Genomic DNA, 14,992 nt, shown 5'->3' with positions numbered 1-14,992 from the left:
CAGTTCCTCTGAGCCTCTGCTAATGTGAGGTACTAAGAGCCCTTCAGCACTGATGCCTGATGACTTGGGGAAGTGTGGGAAGGACAAGTGTGCCTGTGCAAAGGACTGCAGGGAACTAAAGAAAATGGGCCTGCAGCAACTTGAATTCCATTCTTGAAACAAGAAATTAGAATAAGGTACTGCAAGTGCCTCTGACCTTCACTCTGTTTCATTTAAGGAATAATTGCACTGACCATTATGGCTTTTTCTTCTGTGTAGAGTTCTCTTTGTTTTTCCTGCTGTGTCTTAGCCAACAGTTCCTCCCTGCTCCGTGCCTTTTGGGTAGCAATTTGGTTAATTTTCATTGCCTTGGTTCAGTTTTAAGACCTGAAACCTTGGCAAACAAGGTCATTCTGCCCCAGAAACAGTGTGCTCTGCTTCAGATTAAATCTTTTATTTTAGTTTTTATTCTAACCATCTCAGAATACTGGAAAAGAAGGAGTGGCAGAAACTGCCTGTTGATCCCTTGGGAAGTACAGTGGCAGCTGGAAACGTTCTTAAATACTAAAATAAAAAGACTGATAGAGCTGAAGTCTGTGCAAGACAGTTAACCTGTGCAGTGCGACTTCTCTGAAGAGGGCTTGTTGAAGAACTAGCACATTAAAAGTGCCTGGAAAGGAACCAGGACATGTCTGCGCCACCAGTCCCAAAGGCTGTAGATAGAGAAGCCGAAGCAGAAGCATGAGCCAGGTGGACAGAGGTGTTGAAAGGAGAATGCATGGATGACATGGGTATGCAGATTGCATGAGGAGGTGACTGGTACTTCTCCCTGGCGCTCAGAGGAGAGGGATCAGGCCAGTGCAGCACTGCTGGAGGCTCTGCTTATTTGTTGGTTTTCTTGCTCTTCTTTTAAACTTGAAAACTCCCAGGGAAGTGTCAGGGAAACCATCCAACCAAGGCAAAAGCAAGCCTTGGGCTCATGATCTGCCCTTATTTTGCTGCCCCAGAATCCGGTGCAAAGCAGCAGCATGGATAGTATGGATTTCATTGTATTAGGAGATGGCCGTGATGGGGAGTGTCTTGTGTTTTGTTAGTACTGATGTGTATGGCCTGTGCAGTGAGAGGAAGGGATCCCTGGCAGAGAACGTGGCTGCTGTGACCGTGAGGGTGGCTCACAGGCTGGCTGGAGGTGGCCCTCCATCCGGGAGAGGTAGCACTTGCTTCCTGGGTCTTTTTCCTTTAGTGCAGTTCAGTTCTGGGCAGGATTATCCTCCCAGGTTCACGAAGCTTTGCCACACTGATGGCAGCACAGTGTGCTGAGGGGAGGAAGAGCTGTGGTAAGGAACAAAAGTCCTAATTGGTTTTTGCAGACAGTGTAGGCCAGGAGGCACTGGGATGGGGCAGGAGGAAGGAAGAGGAAAGCATGGTCAGTTGGTTATTATTTCTGACTGGTAATTGTAGAAGACAGTATTATGGGTTGCCCTTGGTCAGCTGGAGCAGACCTTGTGTGCTCTTTGTTTTCAGTAATAGAGTATTTTTGAAGTCTGAGGACTGGGGCTTCTTGTCATCAAAGCTTTTCCAGGTAAGACCCTGGCACAAAGCCTCGCTGTCCATTCCGTTCTGCTGTCCACCAGCCATCCTCATGTTCTTCAATGACAACTACAATGTCTCCTTCGCTGATGTCCAGCTCATCCATGTTCTGAAAAGAGACCGAGAAAGGCAATGTGGTTAGCCTGAGAGCACAGGAGGGACCAAGCATGTATCTGGTTGTTTGGGTTTGGGTTTTTTTACCCTGCCTTTCATCAAAAGTCTGCCAGTGCCCTTCTGGTTGGGAAAGAGCCTGAACTACCAGGCAGTGAGGGGATTAAGCACTTACTAAGGTGGCTGTTTCCTTACTATCCTCAAATTTCCCCAGCCTCCGTGATGTGTCCTCCTGAGCAACTTGACTGTCGTATCATTGGGGAAGGCTGGAAGGGGTTAAATACGACTGTCCTAAACCAGCTAACCGTGACCCTTCTGTAGTCTGCAGGTGTTGCTAAATAAAACAGTGCACAGCTTAATTCCCAAGGGAGATGATAACAGTGTCTCTACTAATCCAGGCCTTAAGTAGGTCTCTCTGTTCTTTTAATACAGAACAGCAGTGACTAGAGGAGGTCCAGCGACTTTTCCTGAGATAAGTAACTTTTATCTCCAAGCCCAATGGAGAAAGCTGTTGCTGAGCTCTCCAGCAGCTATCCGTCCCTTTAGTGGGGCTGTCCTATTTTCCATAGGAAACCACTTTGCTACCCGCAGTGTAGTAAAATAGAAAACAGAGCAAGAGAGGCTTCCAGATACATTTGACACATCAGCTAAATCTAAATTTAATGTACCTGAGTAGGTAAGAACCGGCTCAAAAAGTGAGAGGCCTCCATATACAATATACTAAAAGTAGTAACAGGCACTTTTCTCAGCAGGGAAAATCTGTGTGTGTCATATTTTTAAGGCAACTCCTGGAGTAAGGATGTGACAGAGAGATGCAGCAGTCTCCTCAGGGGAGATACTTTCAGCTGTGCTTGCATGACATTTCAGGCATATAGTAAAAGAATGTTTAAAACAAAGCAAAACAAAGAATATATCATAAAGGGTGTCAGAGTGCTGCTGTACCCAAGAGAAAGCTCTCCTTTCCAGCCCTTTCACTGTTTTCATAATTCATCTGGCTGCCTGTTTTGTCACATGCCAGCATTTCTTCAATATTGGCTATTGATGGCAGGTCCCTTAGAGTGAAGGTCGCCCTGAAGACTTCCGGCTGCTGCTCCTTCTGCTGATCTAAAGCCAATAAAATGAACCTTTAAACTGACACGTAATTAAACTGTCAAAGTCCCATTAGGGGAGGCTAATGATTTAACAGGAGTCCAAGAGGTTCTGGAGTCCATCTGAATAAGAAAATATTCATAACCAGTCCATTTATAACCTTTTACTATGTCTAGATAGGTCTGGAGCCAGTGCAAGTTCAATATCCCCATTAAGGATGCAGGTTGTTCTTTATAACAGTCTTTTGGTACATGGACCACATCCATTATGATTCTGCAAACTGCAACATGGACGTGCAGGGAAAGAGTGTCCTTTACGGGGATTCACTCCTCTCCAGCATGGAGAGCCAGTGTGTTAAACTGGAGCAGGACTCTCCAGGTGATAAATGAGATTAAATGGAGTAGAGTTCCTAGATGAGCATCTCTCGCATATTCTTGCATGAGGAATCTGTAGCCATTTTCCCTGGAAAACATTTCACAAGAGATGGAAGTTCTGAATGCACGGTACTGCATACTTAGCCATCATCCCCTAAAAAAATCACATTTTCCTTGTGTTTGTGGCCTTCTGTATCTCTGGGAGGAGGTTGTAACAGCTTAGCGCTAATTTAGGAGTGATTACACTAATGTGTAATCAAAAAATCTTATTGTTTCATCTTGAGGCAGCATCATCTAGCGATGTGTGCCAGGAACTGGCAGTTGGGCTTCCTGGCTTTGGCGTGTGACCTTGACCGATAATTCTCTAAGTGTCCCTGGCTGCAAAGTGAAGATAACACCTCCTGCACAGAATCAACACTTTCAAGATGTTCCACATCAGATCAACATCATCTATTTTAAATCTGATGCTATGAAATACTCATTTTGAAGCCTTTGATTACCTGGGCTGTGTAGTCATAAAGTACTCTGTAGTCCTGTGATGCCATGATTCTCGCTTGCTGATTTTCAAAAATGGATGCATAGACCCTGTCTGTATTCTCTGCTAGAGGGGAAAAAAAAAGACCAAAATAAAATGCACCCACAGAAACAAAGAGTTCAGTTGCTTATAAATGCATGGGATCATATGCAAGAGTTCACAAATACAAGAGTGTCTGCTCTCTCTCTGTCTAGAGATGTACATGTATAGAAAAGCTGCTGTGAACTGTATGTAAAGTCCTACACACAAACTGTGTCCCATTGATTAGATGACAGTACACCCTTTGGATTTAGTGGGAGGTCGGACGCTAGCTTTAGCCTCATCCAGGTTGGGAAAATGTTTATCCTGCAGAAGCACAAGGTCCAGAGAGGGAAACGCTGTGATTAAAGTGGTTTAAAATGGTTGCAACTGGTGGGATCAGATTTTGGCAGTTCAGTGACTCACACAGGGCTTTTCTTTTTCCCTTGAGAAAAATGGAAACCGCTGTGCCAATGGGTCACCAAACATTTGCTGTTAGTTTACATAGCTCCCAGATAGCTGTTTGTCACTGACGTCACTTTCTTGGCAGATGCTGTTTTAATCCAGCTTGTCATAATTAGGGCAACCTCTTATTTCCTCCCAGCATCTGCCTGGGAGCTTCCCCTGCCATTGAGGGGAGCAGAGTTTTCCCACAGAGACTCCTTGGTGGGATGGCAACGCTCTGACAGCACACAGAGCAGCCAAGGTGCTTGTACCTTCCCCCTGTCAATCCTCAGATTAGTTGTCCTGCTCCAGGGAGCACTGTCAGCTCCTGGACTTTCCAGATGTTGAAAGACAAGCATGGGAGCAGTTGAAAAAGCTGAACACAGAGGCTGTTCGCCGTTCCTGAGGGACTTGCCCAGGGAACGCTCTCCCCGCCTGTCCCTAGTCTAAGGGAATTCAGAAGGAGTGACTACCTCAACTGCTCAACACAGCATTGCTCTGCATGTGCAGGTCCAGCTGGTGTTTGGTAGCACTGGAGAGTCTCCCCTGGCTGAGCACCAAATGCAACAAGTCAAGATAGTCTGAGCTTCATTTCCAGGTGCCCAAGCAGGCAGGCCCGACAAGGGACATTGATGTGGGGCGTTTGAAAAACTGTTCTAAACCAGCTTTTTGTTTTCTTTAGGCAAGAATCACAGTTAAAATGGCTTTGGTTTAAATTGAACCATTCAAAATGGCATCAACTGTTACTTTCTGTGTAGTCAAAATACTATGTTTTAAATGTCATCTGTTAAATGCCTGGTTGCAGTGGTTACAATAAGACAGTGTAATTGTGAAACAAGATGGATATTTGCATTCATAAGGCGTGAACCTGGTCTGTTAAAAACTATGGATTCTCTTGTGCTTTTTAGATCTATATATTCTACTTTACATCTATATATTCTACTTTAGGAGAAACCTATTGCCTAAGATGGATTGTGGTGTTCTGAATGTACAGTTCCCCTTTGCCTAGACAGTGGTTTTGAAGATTATAGGGATTATTTGGCACTTTGAAATGGGGAATTTGTTTAATATACATCCAAGCTAAATTCAGTTCCAGACTTCTCTTACTCTTGACTGCTAACATGAATATCGGCTGTGCCATTTCTGCTCCACGTCAAAGCTTGATTTAGCAATGTGATCTAAAACAAACACATCTGGTAAACTTATTTCCTGAAGAGGCATACCAAAAGGAGGGGCTGAAGGAGTGGCACTTTCCATGTTGTGTTTGCTGCTTCCATGCAGTAGTCCAGAAAATCTGCAGAACCAAGAGAAACCAGTGACAAAATGAGTGAAGAGGACTGGGTATGAGCATTCCTTCATCTCAGCTGTCTGACTCAACCTTCCCTCCATCTGCTGCAGCACTGGGTAGATGTCACCTCTTCCTGTGGCTGTCTATTTTCATTTTTGCTGCAGATAAATTTATCTTCAGTTAAAAATACACTTTAAAAATGCAGCAGAATACTGAACCATCAGCCATCGCTGAAATGCGTCAGATAGTATTTTATTGTTGATCCAAAGGCTCCAAAGTGCAAAACTCCAATTATTTCACAACATTAATATAGTGAGAATTATCAGTTGTTTAGAAGAGATTACCATTTTTAAGGAAAACTCTGGTACAAGTTAAAATCCAAACAGCCTTTCTAAAAACTGAGTTTAAAGAGGGGAAAAAAAAAAAGAGAATTATTTATTTTTAATCTATCTCTAGTTCTATGTCACTGTTGGGTACTAAGTGAGGAAGTGGGTTAGGATTCTCAAGCGTAGGTAGAAATAGCATTGCATGCTGAAGATATGTTTGAGGGGTCTGATTTTTCAGCTGGTAAATGCTCAATGTTAATGGAAAATGTATATCCAAGCTCAACAGTTTCTGCAAAACTCAGGCTGAGCCTCTCTTGGCTACTTGCCCATGCAGAGCAGTTGTATTCTGCACAGCAGTACAATTGTCTTCTGTGACTGTACAGGATGCAGCATTAGAACTCATTGTTATAGAAGATCCGGTTTCCAGCTGTAAAACAGAGCATTGTATATAAACCTTATCAGCTCCCTAACAAGGCTGAACCACGCTTTAAATGGGACATTACAGCCTGCTTCTTGTCTTTGCTGTGTAATAAGCCTTGTCAAAATATAAAGCTCTTCTACTTTAAATACGATACCATTCCCACTGTGAATTAGTCATTTTGGTATAAAATATTTAAACCAATAGATCTACCATGCTCTTCTGCTGATATAACTGCATCCATCTGACAGCATTTATCAGCATAAATGGATCGGAAAAAGAAAAATTGCCTCCCTAATCATCACAGTTACTCCACTCAGTGCTTTTCCCTTTGGTCTAGCTACAGAGAGCAGCTCTTTTGTTCTGCTCAGCTGGGCGGTGCAGTAAGCCAGGAGGTATTGCCGAAAAAGACAGCTCTCCCCAGCCCTTGCTCCCAGCAAGATTCACCTTTGCCCTCCCTTGAACAAAGTGGTTTTGTTGCTATGTGCCATGACTCACTAGGAAAGAGGAAGTAAGTGACTGCTATCTGTTGCTGGCCAGCTAATTGTTTTATGAACACATCACCCGATTCTCTTCCCACTAGGCCATGGCAAAATTACTCTGACTCTGGCTTTAATAAGTTTTACTTCTTCTGTCAAGTTATATTTACTGATATGTAGCTGCCTCTTACCACAGCGAAGGAAGTAATAGCTTTGCAGGTCCTATCTCCTGTCATCATACATTGCTGTTCATACAGAGAAATACCTGTTCTGGGAACTCACCTCTTCATCATCCCGCAAGACTGGGTTGGACTGCCGTTGCTTCTGTTTGGTTCTTTGCTGTAGTAGTTCTCATATCCTATTGCATCTGCAACAGAGCAATAAAAATGAGATGTACGCATGGGCGGAACTTTCTTTATCCCCCCCCCCGAATGCAACCCACAGTTGCAACCATCAGTGGCTGCTGGAGCAAACTGCAGTACAGCACCTATCTGCACTAGCCTGTAATGTGGCTGGAGTACCTCAGGGGGACCTGGGGACTTCAAGTGATTGTAAGCAGATATGTCTGTGGTAGAAAGGCATGCTTGATATGAGACAAGCACAGTAAAGGTCCTGAAGAACCATTCTAATAGCTGTGGCTAACCCTAATGCAGAAGGCAGTTTCCTCCATGACTGTTTCTTCTGTTGCCTTGAAGCTCAGGATTTAAGGGAGCAGAGCATGGTGACTGTGAGCCTGGGACCATGTTCATGAGACACTTGGCTGCAGTGTGTTTTGTTTCTCTTTCTTTCTCAATGTACTGAGGCAGGAATTTTTGTCAGAGCTGGGAGATTTCTGAATATTCTTGCCAGCAGCAGTAATGAGCAATTTTCTGGTCTGTGCTTGATCTTGAGTGTCTCTACCTTTCATATTTCCCCTGTCAGCCTCCTGGGAGCTGATTTGCTATTTACCCAGAGATGTTTGGATTTTGTTCTTAAACACAGTTATGTTACAGTTCCTTCACTCTCCCCTATGGTGGTGTTAAGGATGAAATTGAGACTGTTTCCAAGTCTAGCTTTACAGATGAAATAGTTACACATGGATCTATTTCTTTTTCATCTCACAGCTCCCAGTGTGGTTGCTTAGAGTTGCTGGCCACATGCCCTTTCTGCCTTCTCTGTGTTAAAGCCAAACAAACATGAGTGAAGTCTCTGATACTGTATTATCTCAGTTCTGATACCAGCCAATTAAGACTTTTGGCATTGAACTTGGGCTAAAGGTTGTGTTGACATTCTCACATTGGGTCAGCCAAGATCATAAGCAGAGCAGGCACGTACAACTAGTCAGCGTGAAGAATCCCTGCAAATAAGACTGAGGGTAATTAGGGAGCTTTCTGAGCACTTCCAGGGTCTCCTCTTGCCCTTCTAGATTGTTACCTTGGTAGTTCCTACTCTATAATGATTGTAAGATGAGGTAGAAGAGGGGAATGAGCAATCGCATCAGGAAATTGAAAGACTGATGAAGGTCTGCTACACAATGCAAACCACACGTGGGCTTTCTCCTGCATTCTGCAAATAATAAAACAGAGCAACAGCTCACCATGTGCTGCTGTGCAAACTCATTAGCCGGAGCTGTGGAGATTTGAGGACGTTACTTAGAGAACATGTCACCTTCTAGGTGGCAAAAATAATAAAGCAACCCAAAAAGCCCAACAAAAATCCCCCAAACCCAACAAAAAAGCAAGGCAGTTCTCTCTTTGCCTTATAGAAAGCTCTCAAGGGTTTTTCCCACCTATTTCTTATTAGAAATGAGTCCTGACATAGCCAAGAGCTGTTTGCAGAAAATTGCCTAGGCAACTGGAGAATGAGAAATCTCACATAGGAAAAAAAGCCAACTAGCTGAGAATTACAGATTTCTTAGTATACAGAAGTTGTTTCACACTGTTGCAAGGCACAGTGCTCCCTTCTGCTCGTGCAAATGTAGTTTTTCCTTGGTAAATGCTCCTGTTTCAGTGAATTTAAATCCCCTATGTGAAGAAGAATAAACTATAGCAGCAAAATGGCATCCAGTGCACCAGTATCAATATATTCAGTTAAAATATTTCCCCCAGTCCCAATTCTTAATCGTTGCAGGTGTAATGATGGAAAAGGCTCAGTGCTCAGTTAGTGGCAGCATCCACCTCTGCTGAAGAAGTTCCTGGGGTGCAATTGCTGCCAGCTCCAAGCTCTGTGATGAAATCAAAGGGGTGTAAGCTACTCCTGTATGAGATAACTATCCCCTGGGACAGGGGTGTCAAACACGCTGCTGATGTTTGTACTTATACAGCTCCTGGCATGCAAGGGTTTTATCAGTATAAAATTTTCTTATGCCTGCATAGCTTATTCCCCTCTCTGAATGGGAGTAAGCTCTGTTAATACTGCTGAGGGATTTCCTGTTTGACCTAGCATGTTAGAGCAGATAGTGGAAGTGAACCAGTATCTGTGCACAGATTAAAAACAAGGGAGGAAGAGATCTTTTCAGCATAGATATGTGTCATCAACCAATGAAGAGATGAAATGGGGCTGTTCCTCTCCTTTTACAAAGTCTGTGAATCTTTGTTTACTGCAGTAGCTGCACAGAAGTGCAAGCACCACTCAGTCTGTAAATACCTTGTATTGCTTGTTGAAGTAAGAGGCTGTGGTTTGTATTTGGCCATGTGAAACATTAGATAGCCTCCTTCTGGTGGCGTGTTTGGAGAACTACCCTGGAGCTCTTAGCTCTTGCTGTCTCAATCTCCATTTCAGCCCAGAGGTTTGGATCATTGGAGTCAATGAAAAGGCTGCTTTGGCTTGAATGGACAGTTTGTGAGCCTTGCATTGCTTCTGCATGCTGGGGCAAAGCCAATTTCATTCAACATTTCCCCCAACTAGAGTCTTGCCTTTATACAAACAACTTCCTGAGGGGACAAAAGATGTTACTCCCCATTGGGCAGGTGGAACAAAACAGAATAGAAAGTCTGGTCTTCTCTGTGCTGCAAATGAAGAGGCAGCATCTCTGTCAAGGTACCATCAACACCATGGTACAGTTACATGCTAAGTGGGCTCTGACTTGTCACCACTGCAGGAAATTGAGGTTGCCATCTCTGCAAGGCAGTTTGCCACCTCCTTAGCGGCGTTGGCTCAGCTGTACTGTGAAATGAGCCTGGTTGCAAAGCCAAAACAACTTCTTTTTTATTTTCTTTCCATTTTGGAGGGTTATTTTTAAGTGGCTCATCCGTCTATGCCACTTCCCATGGCACGCAAGGAGCGGTGGCAGCACGGTGAGGAGGAAGTGAGCCACGGGCGGGTGGGAATGAATAGCGGGAGCAGAAGCTCCAAAGGACGTGTACTGCACAACTGCAGCTTCAGCCTCCCGGGTGACTCATCAGATGAGACCAATAGAAATAATTACCTGGAGGTTGTGTTCCTGTCATTTTAGTCTTGATGAAGTAGTCTATGTCTGACTCTACAACGCAGTTCTCCAAGCTTAACCGAACCTCTTCATACAGCTACAAAACAGAATGCAAGAGTTGAACTAATTTGTAACATTTCACATTGAATTAATGATTAATGCTCTTCAAAATGTTTTCCCCTCAAGAGACACTTTATACTTGGTACATGTCAGACCTGAATGGATCTTCGGCCTGTCCCCCATACAAACATTCTTGTAAACACAATTGTTTATTTGTGCTCTGGATATTCTTTTAAGAGAGGAGGCCGAAGGCAGTCCAAGGCTTTTCAATGCGAGGAAGAAATTAATAGCAGGAAACAACCATCTGAAGTCAAAACTAGTATATTCTTTGTCTTCCAATTTTGAGACCATGACTGGATGCCTTTCTGACAGTTGTGCCTCAGCCCAAATATACTCAACTGAGCATTCTGGTAGCTGGAAGCATACCCAACAAACTGAGGGGAGGAGACGTGTAAGTTTCTATATCCAGGCATATATCTGGTTTATATCTGGAAGGGAACAAGCTAGATTGAGAATACTCCCCCCTCATTGAAATTGCACAACAGCCAGTTTGCTGTCAACAGGCACAGGGAAGGGCAAGCTGCTGCTGTGCTGTTAGAGCACCCTTGTTCCTCCTCTTCCTCCTCTGCATGTAAAGGCACTTGGCAGGTGCCCCTACCTCATCATCCTTCACACACTGCATGGAGAGCTGGTTGCAGTGAACCCACAGCGAGTTGCGGAGGATGGCGATGCGGTCGCACTCCTGGAGCTGGAACACCTAAAGCCAAAGAGGAGATGTGATGTAGCCTCATGGTAGCTAGTTATTTGCATCGCAGGCAGTGACAGGGTCAAGTTGGTAAGTTCTGAAGGACCCTTTGTAAAGGATGTCTGTGCAGCTACTGGAGAAGCCGCATCCTCTTGTTTGTGCTCAAGAAGTTGTTTTAATGGATTGCACCAAATTCAAGTTATGTATTACAAAAACAAAGCAGGGGAGAGGAATCAGGATCTGGATTTGACTGCCAAGAATTTCAGAGTTGGGGTCCTGTCTGCTCTGAAATCTTGATGTTTAACAGATCAGTAGAGTACTGGTATGAAAAGGTTGTATTTATGTTAGAGGCAGAGCCAAAACTATCCATCTCTGCCTTTTAAATGTCTTTCCATACTTTTCTCTTTTGAAACTATGTGAGACTCTCTGGAGTTGCCTCTGTTTGTTTCTAAGGTTATTTTCATGGTAAAGGGAAGACATTTTTCTTTCTTCAGAGTTTAGTCCCTTCCTTCATCTGACTGATTTTTCTCCTGTTGTTGCACAGCTTGGGAAGAATGAAGGGGGAAGAGAGAGAAGTGTGAACTGAGTTGGGGGAAGAGACAGAGCAACTCTTTCTTGAAAAACTTAGATCAGGGTGGTTTGATTTATTTTTTTTTTTTAAGTTATACTTCTATAAGTGGAACATAAATTTTTGGTTTTCTATGAGGTGTGAAAAGCTCAGATGCTTCCAGCCATCTGTTTCCATCTCCATTTGCTAGTAATTATGTCCAGAACACCACAAACATATACAGTATTCAGCAGAACATTTAGTTGGGTATGCTGCCTGCCATGTAATATCTTACCATCTTAAAACTAAACAGCAAAAAAGGAGTCCATCTGGGGAATAAGCTGGCCTTGGGATCAGTTTCTGAGAGAAAACAGAAAAAGCTTTTACAGAGAACCTGAAGGGTGGAGAATGAGTATTTCAAGATCCATTCTGAATACAAAAAGACTATCCCTGCAGGGGCTGCTGAAATAGCTCAAGAGCTGACTGGGAATTTTCCAGGTAAATGATGTCCTGTCAGGAAATGCAGCTCAGCAAAGAGGGAAGTGCAGTGACTCTGGCCTTGTCAGGTCCTTAGTAAAGTAGAGCTGAGTGTTGTGTTAGACACATCCCTCGTGCCCCATCGGCTTGTGCGACAGACTGACAGTGAACCTGGGCATCTTGTGCCATGGAATATGGCACTGCCTTGTGATGAAGGCCGTCCCAGTGCTGCCACTTGCTAGCCAAGAATTCGGGCTATGGGTGTGCAGCGCTCAGCTAGAGACCTAAGCACTTCAGCACTTCTACATTCTCCGCTATGCAGCCAGAAGTTTGGGATCTTAAGTTGCTTTTTGTGCTAGTTACTAGTTTTAAATGCCTCAAAAAATCTCTCAGTTCTTGTACCTACAAGCACTTCTAAAAGATGTCCAAGATGCCCTTCCTTTATGAATGAGTTCAGCAGCAGGAAGGCCACAAGCTCTGTGGGCTCTTCAGAATTTAGCCATGTGGGAGAACTGAAGTGTGTTTGGTTGTGGAACACTTCACTTGTTTGTTGTTTTTTTAAGAAGGGGGAAAATGTGCATCTTGAGAAAACTAAGGCTTGGCATAATTTCTATGGAAAGTCTGCTGTGGCAGCCATGGGACTTTCCAGCCCTCCCAGATAGGGAATATTTAAGAGGAAGCAGAGAACTGACAAGCTATGCTCCTGGCATTTTATTTTATCTGCCTGCAACAAGTAAACATAGCAAAATCATACTTCAGCAGATGGGCAAATGTACTTGAAGGATTAAATGACCAAATATGTGGCTGATTTGGATGTCAACCAGTTCCTGTAAATTGTTGTGCAAAGCTTACTAGCCAAGCACAGATCTCCTCACCCATCCTCAGCATTACGGGAACAGAGACTTCACCACCACCTTTCAGTTGAAAGATTAGTCCATGGCAAAGGGCAAATATTCTTGCAGGTGAATATAAAGTGCTGTGCAAGATCAAGATTCTGAAGGGAATCTTTTGTTTGTTAATTTTTCATTAATTAATTCTTCTTGTTTCCATTTTGAAATTCACTTTTAAAACTAAAAATGAATTTTCCTGTCTACATTTCTCTTCACTTTCTACTGAAACTACATTTTGTCACAAAACAGTTACTTGAGAAACAACTTTGTCTTGGCTGTGATGGATCATTGCTAAAGCTGCTGTAGTCTTATGTTTAGTTTTGGGTGAAAACTGGCACCAATAGATTGTACCAGGTCATATATTGCTCCACTTCTCACACCTCTGCACTGATTCCCCTCCTTTGTATTTACATACATGTGCTGGAGCAAGCAAGGAGAGTGTAAGCAGGACAGCAGCTATGTCTAAATCAATTCTAGCTTTTGCAGTATTTTTGCAAAGACTGAGACTCACATAGAGCAAACAGCAAAGCCCTTGGGGCAAAATCTCAGGTCTAAGCCTGATACCTGCAAGTAGGATAAAATGAAGAGCACACAAATATATCGCTGCAAAAGTCAATGTTTACCTGGCAGGTTTTGATATGTTCCTGTTCCCACTCTGTCCTGACCATATCCAGCTGCTCAATGTTCTGTTTGTACACATTCTCTGTGAACACACACGCACATAATAGAAATCCAACAGTTAGGGAAAAAAATGATATAGCCTTTTTCTTTTTCTTCCTATTGGGACTTTGCTGTGGTTCTTGCACTTTAGGCCTGTGGTTTGCTAGAGTATCACAAGAATGTGTGAACTTAAAACTGGTGGGCCACAGGGTATTTGGGAGGTTCTTCTTTGCAACTTTATACTAGAGTGAGGAGGATTCTCTCTGTGTGGTTTACAGATCATCTGTAAACTTGACAGTGGGGATAATGCAAATTGGAGATGAAGAGCCTCAGTGCTTGAGGATTGAGCATCCTTCGGCTCTCTGTGTGCTGAGCCAGCCGGGTAAGACATGTGCTTTAGTGTGAGCTTTTACATGAGCAGTGAGGGACAGGTCTGAACGCATGAACCAGCTCAGGTGACTGCTGGCCTGTCCTTCTGGACATACGCTGTGTGCCTAGCTGGAGAATTGCTGCCATACTCATGCACAGGGAACCTGGGGACTGTGTATTTGGTTTGGGCTGGCCGAGGGCAATTTGAATATCATTCTTTTGCGCTTTCAAACTTGCTTCAAGGGAGTTTTTCTTTCTTGGGCAATGTCCCTAAAGGAGGTTTTCTTTGGATTCTAATGACAGCAGGAGACTCGCGTTTCCACAAAGGAAAGGGAATGGAGGGGACTGTCAGGTTGCCATTCTTTAGAAGCGTCTTCATTAATCTTTGGGTGTAGGTGACTTTGGGAAACCTGACTTCAAACAGAGCCAGCCTGGATGCTTTGGATGGTGCTCTATCAAAATCAGCATGCTGGCAGAACTTTGCTGAGAGAAATCTTAGTTCAGTTGCAAATAGAGCATCACCTGCTTCATTTGCTGCGTCTCTGCATTGCTTGGCTTTGTTCTGACTCTGAAACAGGAAAAGAAACACCCCAAATTAGTTTCTGACCATATGTTTTGCTTCTGGCCCAGTTTTTTTTCTGCCTGCTCCCTTTCCCCTTCTCAAACTTGCAAACGCTGTCCTGACTTTATGCACAGTTCTGTTGAATGTGTGCTATGGAGAGGCAGGGACCAGAATTTCACAGATGCCACTATAGGTCTGCTGACTTCAAGGGAAATATGGCAATTTACATCTTTCCATGCAGACATCCCTCCCACAGGAGCTCAGTGCCAGCGTGATCCAGCCTGAATCTTGTGTCTGCTGGCTGAGTTGGTTTTTCTCAAGTATTTGATGTGCTTTCTAATAGATACTTACAAGCAGAAATCAGTGCCAGCTGAAATTCTTTATCTTCCAAAGCTACTTATTTAATACAGATGAAAAGAATACAGCCTTTAAAATACTTTGCAAATACCAAAGTATTTCCTGAAACAACTCAGAAGCCTAAAAGTAAAATTCACACTAAGTAGAACTTTTCTTCTTTAAAACCCTGCAGCTTTCAACAAACAGGAATACAGCTATTATTGACAGCTCTGTACTCCCAGCTCTTTCTGCACAGATGGTGATGACAGTACATTAACACACGGCTCTA

The 14,992-nt window shown here is 43.6% G+C and overlaps 1 protein-coding gene across 4 annotated transcripts in view; it reads right to left on the bottom strand.

The window, feature by feature from the left end:
* Positions 1-275: 275 nt before the first annotated feature.
* Positions 276-14,992, bottom strand: part of PSTPIP1 (proline-serine-threonine phosphatase interacting protein 1) — a 52,559-nt gene continuing 37,842 nt past the window's right edge. For 3 of the 4 annotated variants that reach the window (XM_030497755.1, XM_030497757.1, XM_030497760.1), the window contains 8 exons: positions 14,328-14,373; positions 13,400-13,479; positions 10,776-10,874; positions 10,058-10,154; positions 6,934-7,018; positions 5,364-5,434; positions 3,644-3,744; positions 276-1,678 (listed from right to left, as the gene is read on the bottom strand). In XM_030497755.1, the coding sequence (XP_030353615.1) occupies positions 1,547-1,678; positions 3,644-3,744; positions 5,364-5,434; positions 6,934-7,018; positions 10,058-10,154; positions 10,776-10,874; positions 13,400-13,479; positions 14,328-14,373 (711 nt within the window). In that variant the 3' untranslated portion in view covers positions 276-1,546. The remainder of the gene's footprint in view (positions 1,679-3,643; positions 3,745-5,363; positions 5,435-6,933; positions 7,019-10,057; positions 10,155-10,775; positions 10,875-13,399; positions 13,480-14,327; positions 14,374-14,992) is intronic. The other variant, XM_030497756.1, reaches the window with a different exon arrangement.

Source organism: Strigops habroptila, chromosome 9, assembly GCF_004027225.2.
Source record: "Strigops habroptila isolate Jane chromosome 9, bStrHab1.2.pri, whole genome shotgun sequence".
NCBI classification, from domain to species: Eukaryota; Metazoa; Chordata; class Aves; order Psittaciformes; family Psittacidae; genus Strigops; species Strigops habroptila.
The sequence above is the reverse complement of the archived record's forward strand: the minus strand, read 5'-3'. Positions and strand labels throughout refer to the sequence as shown.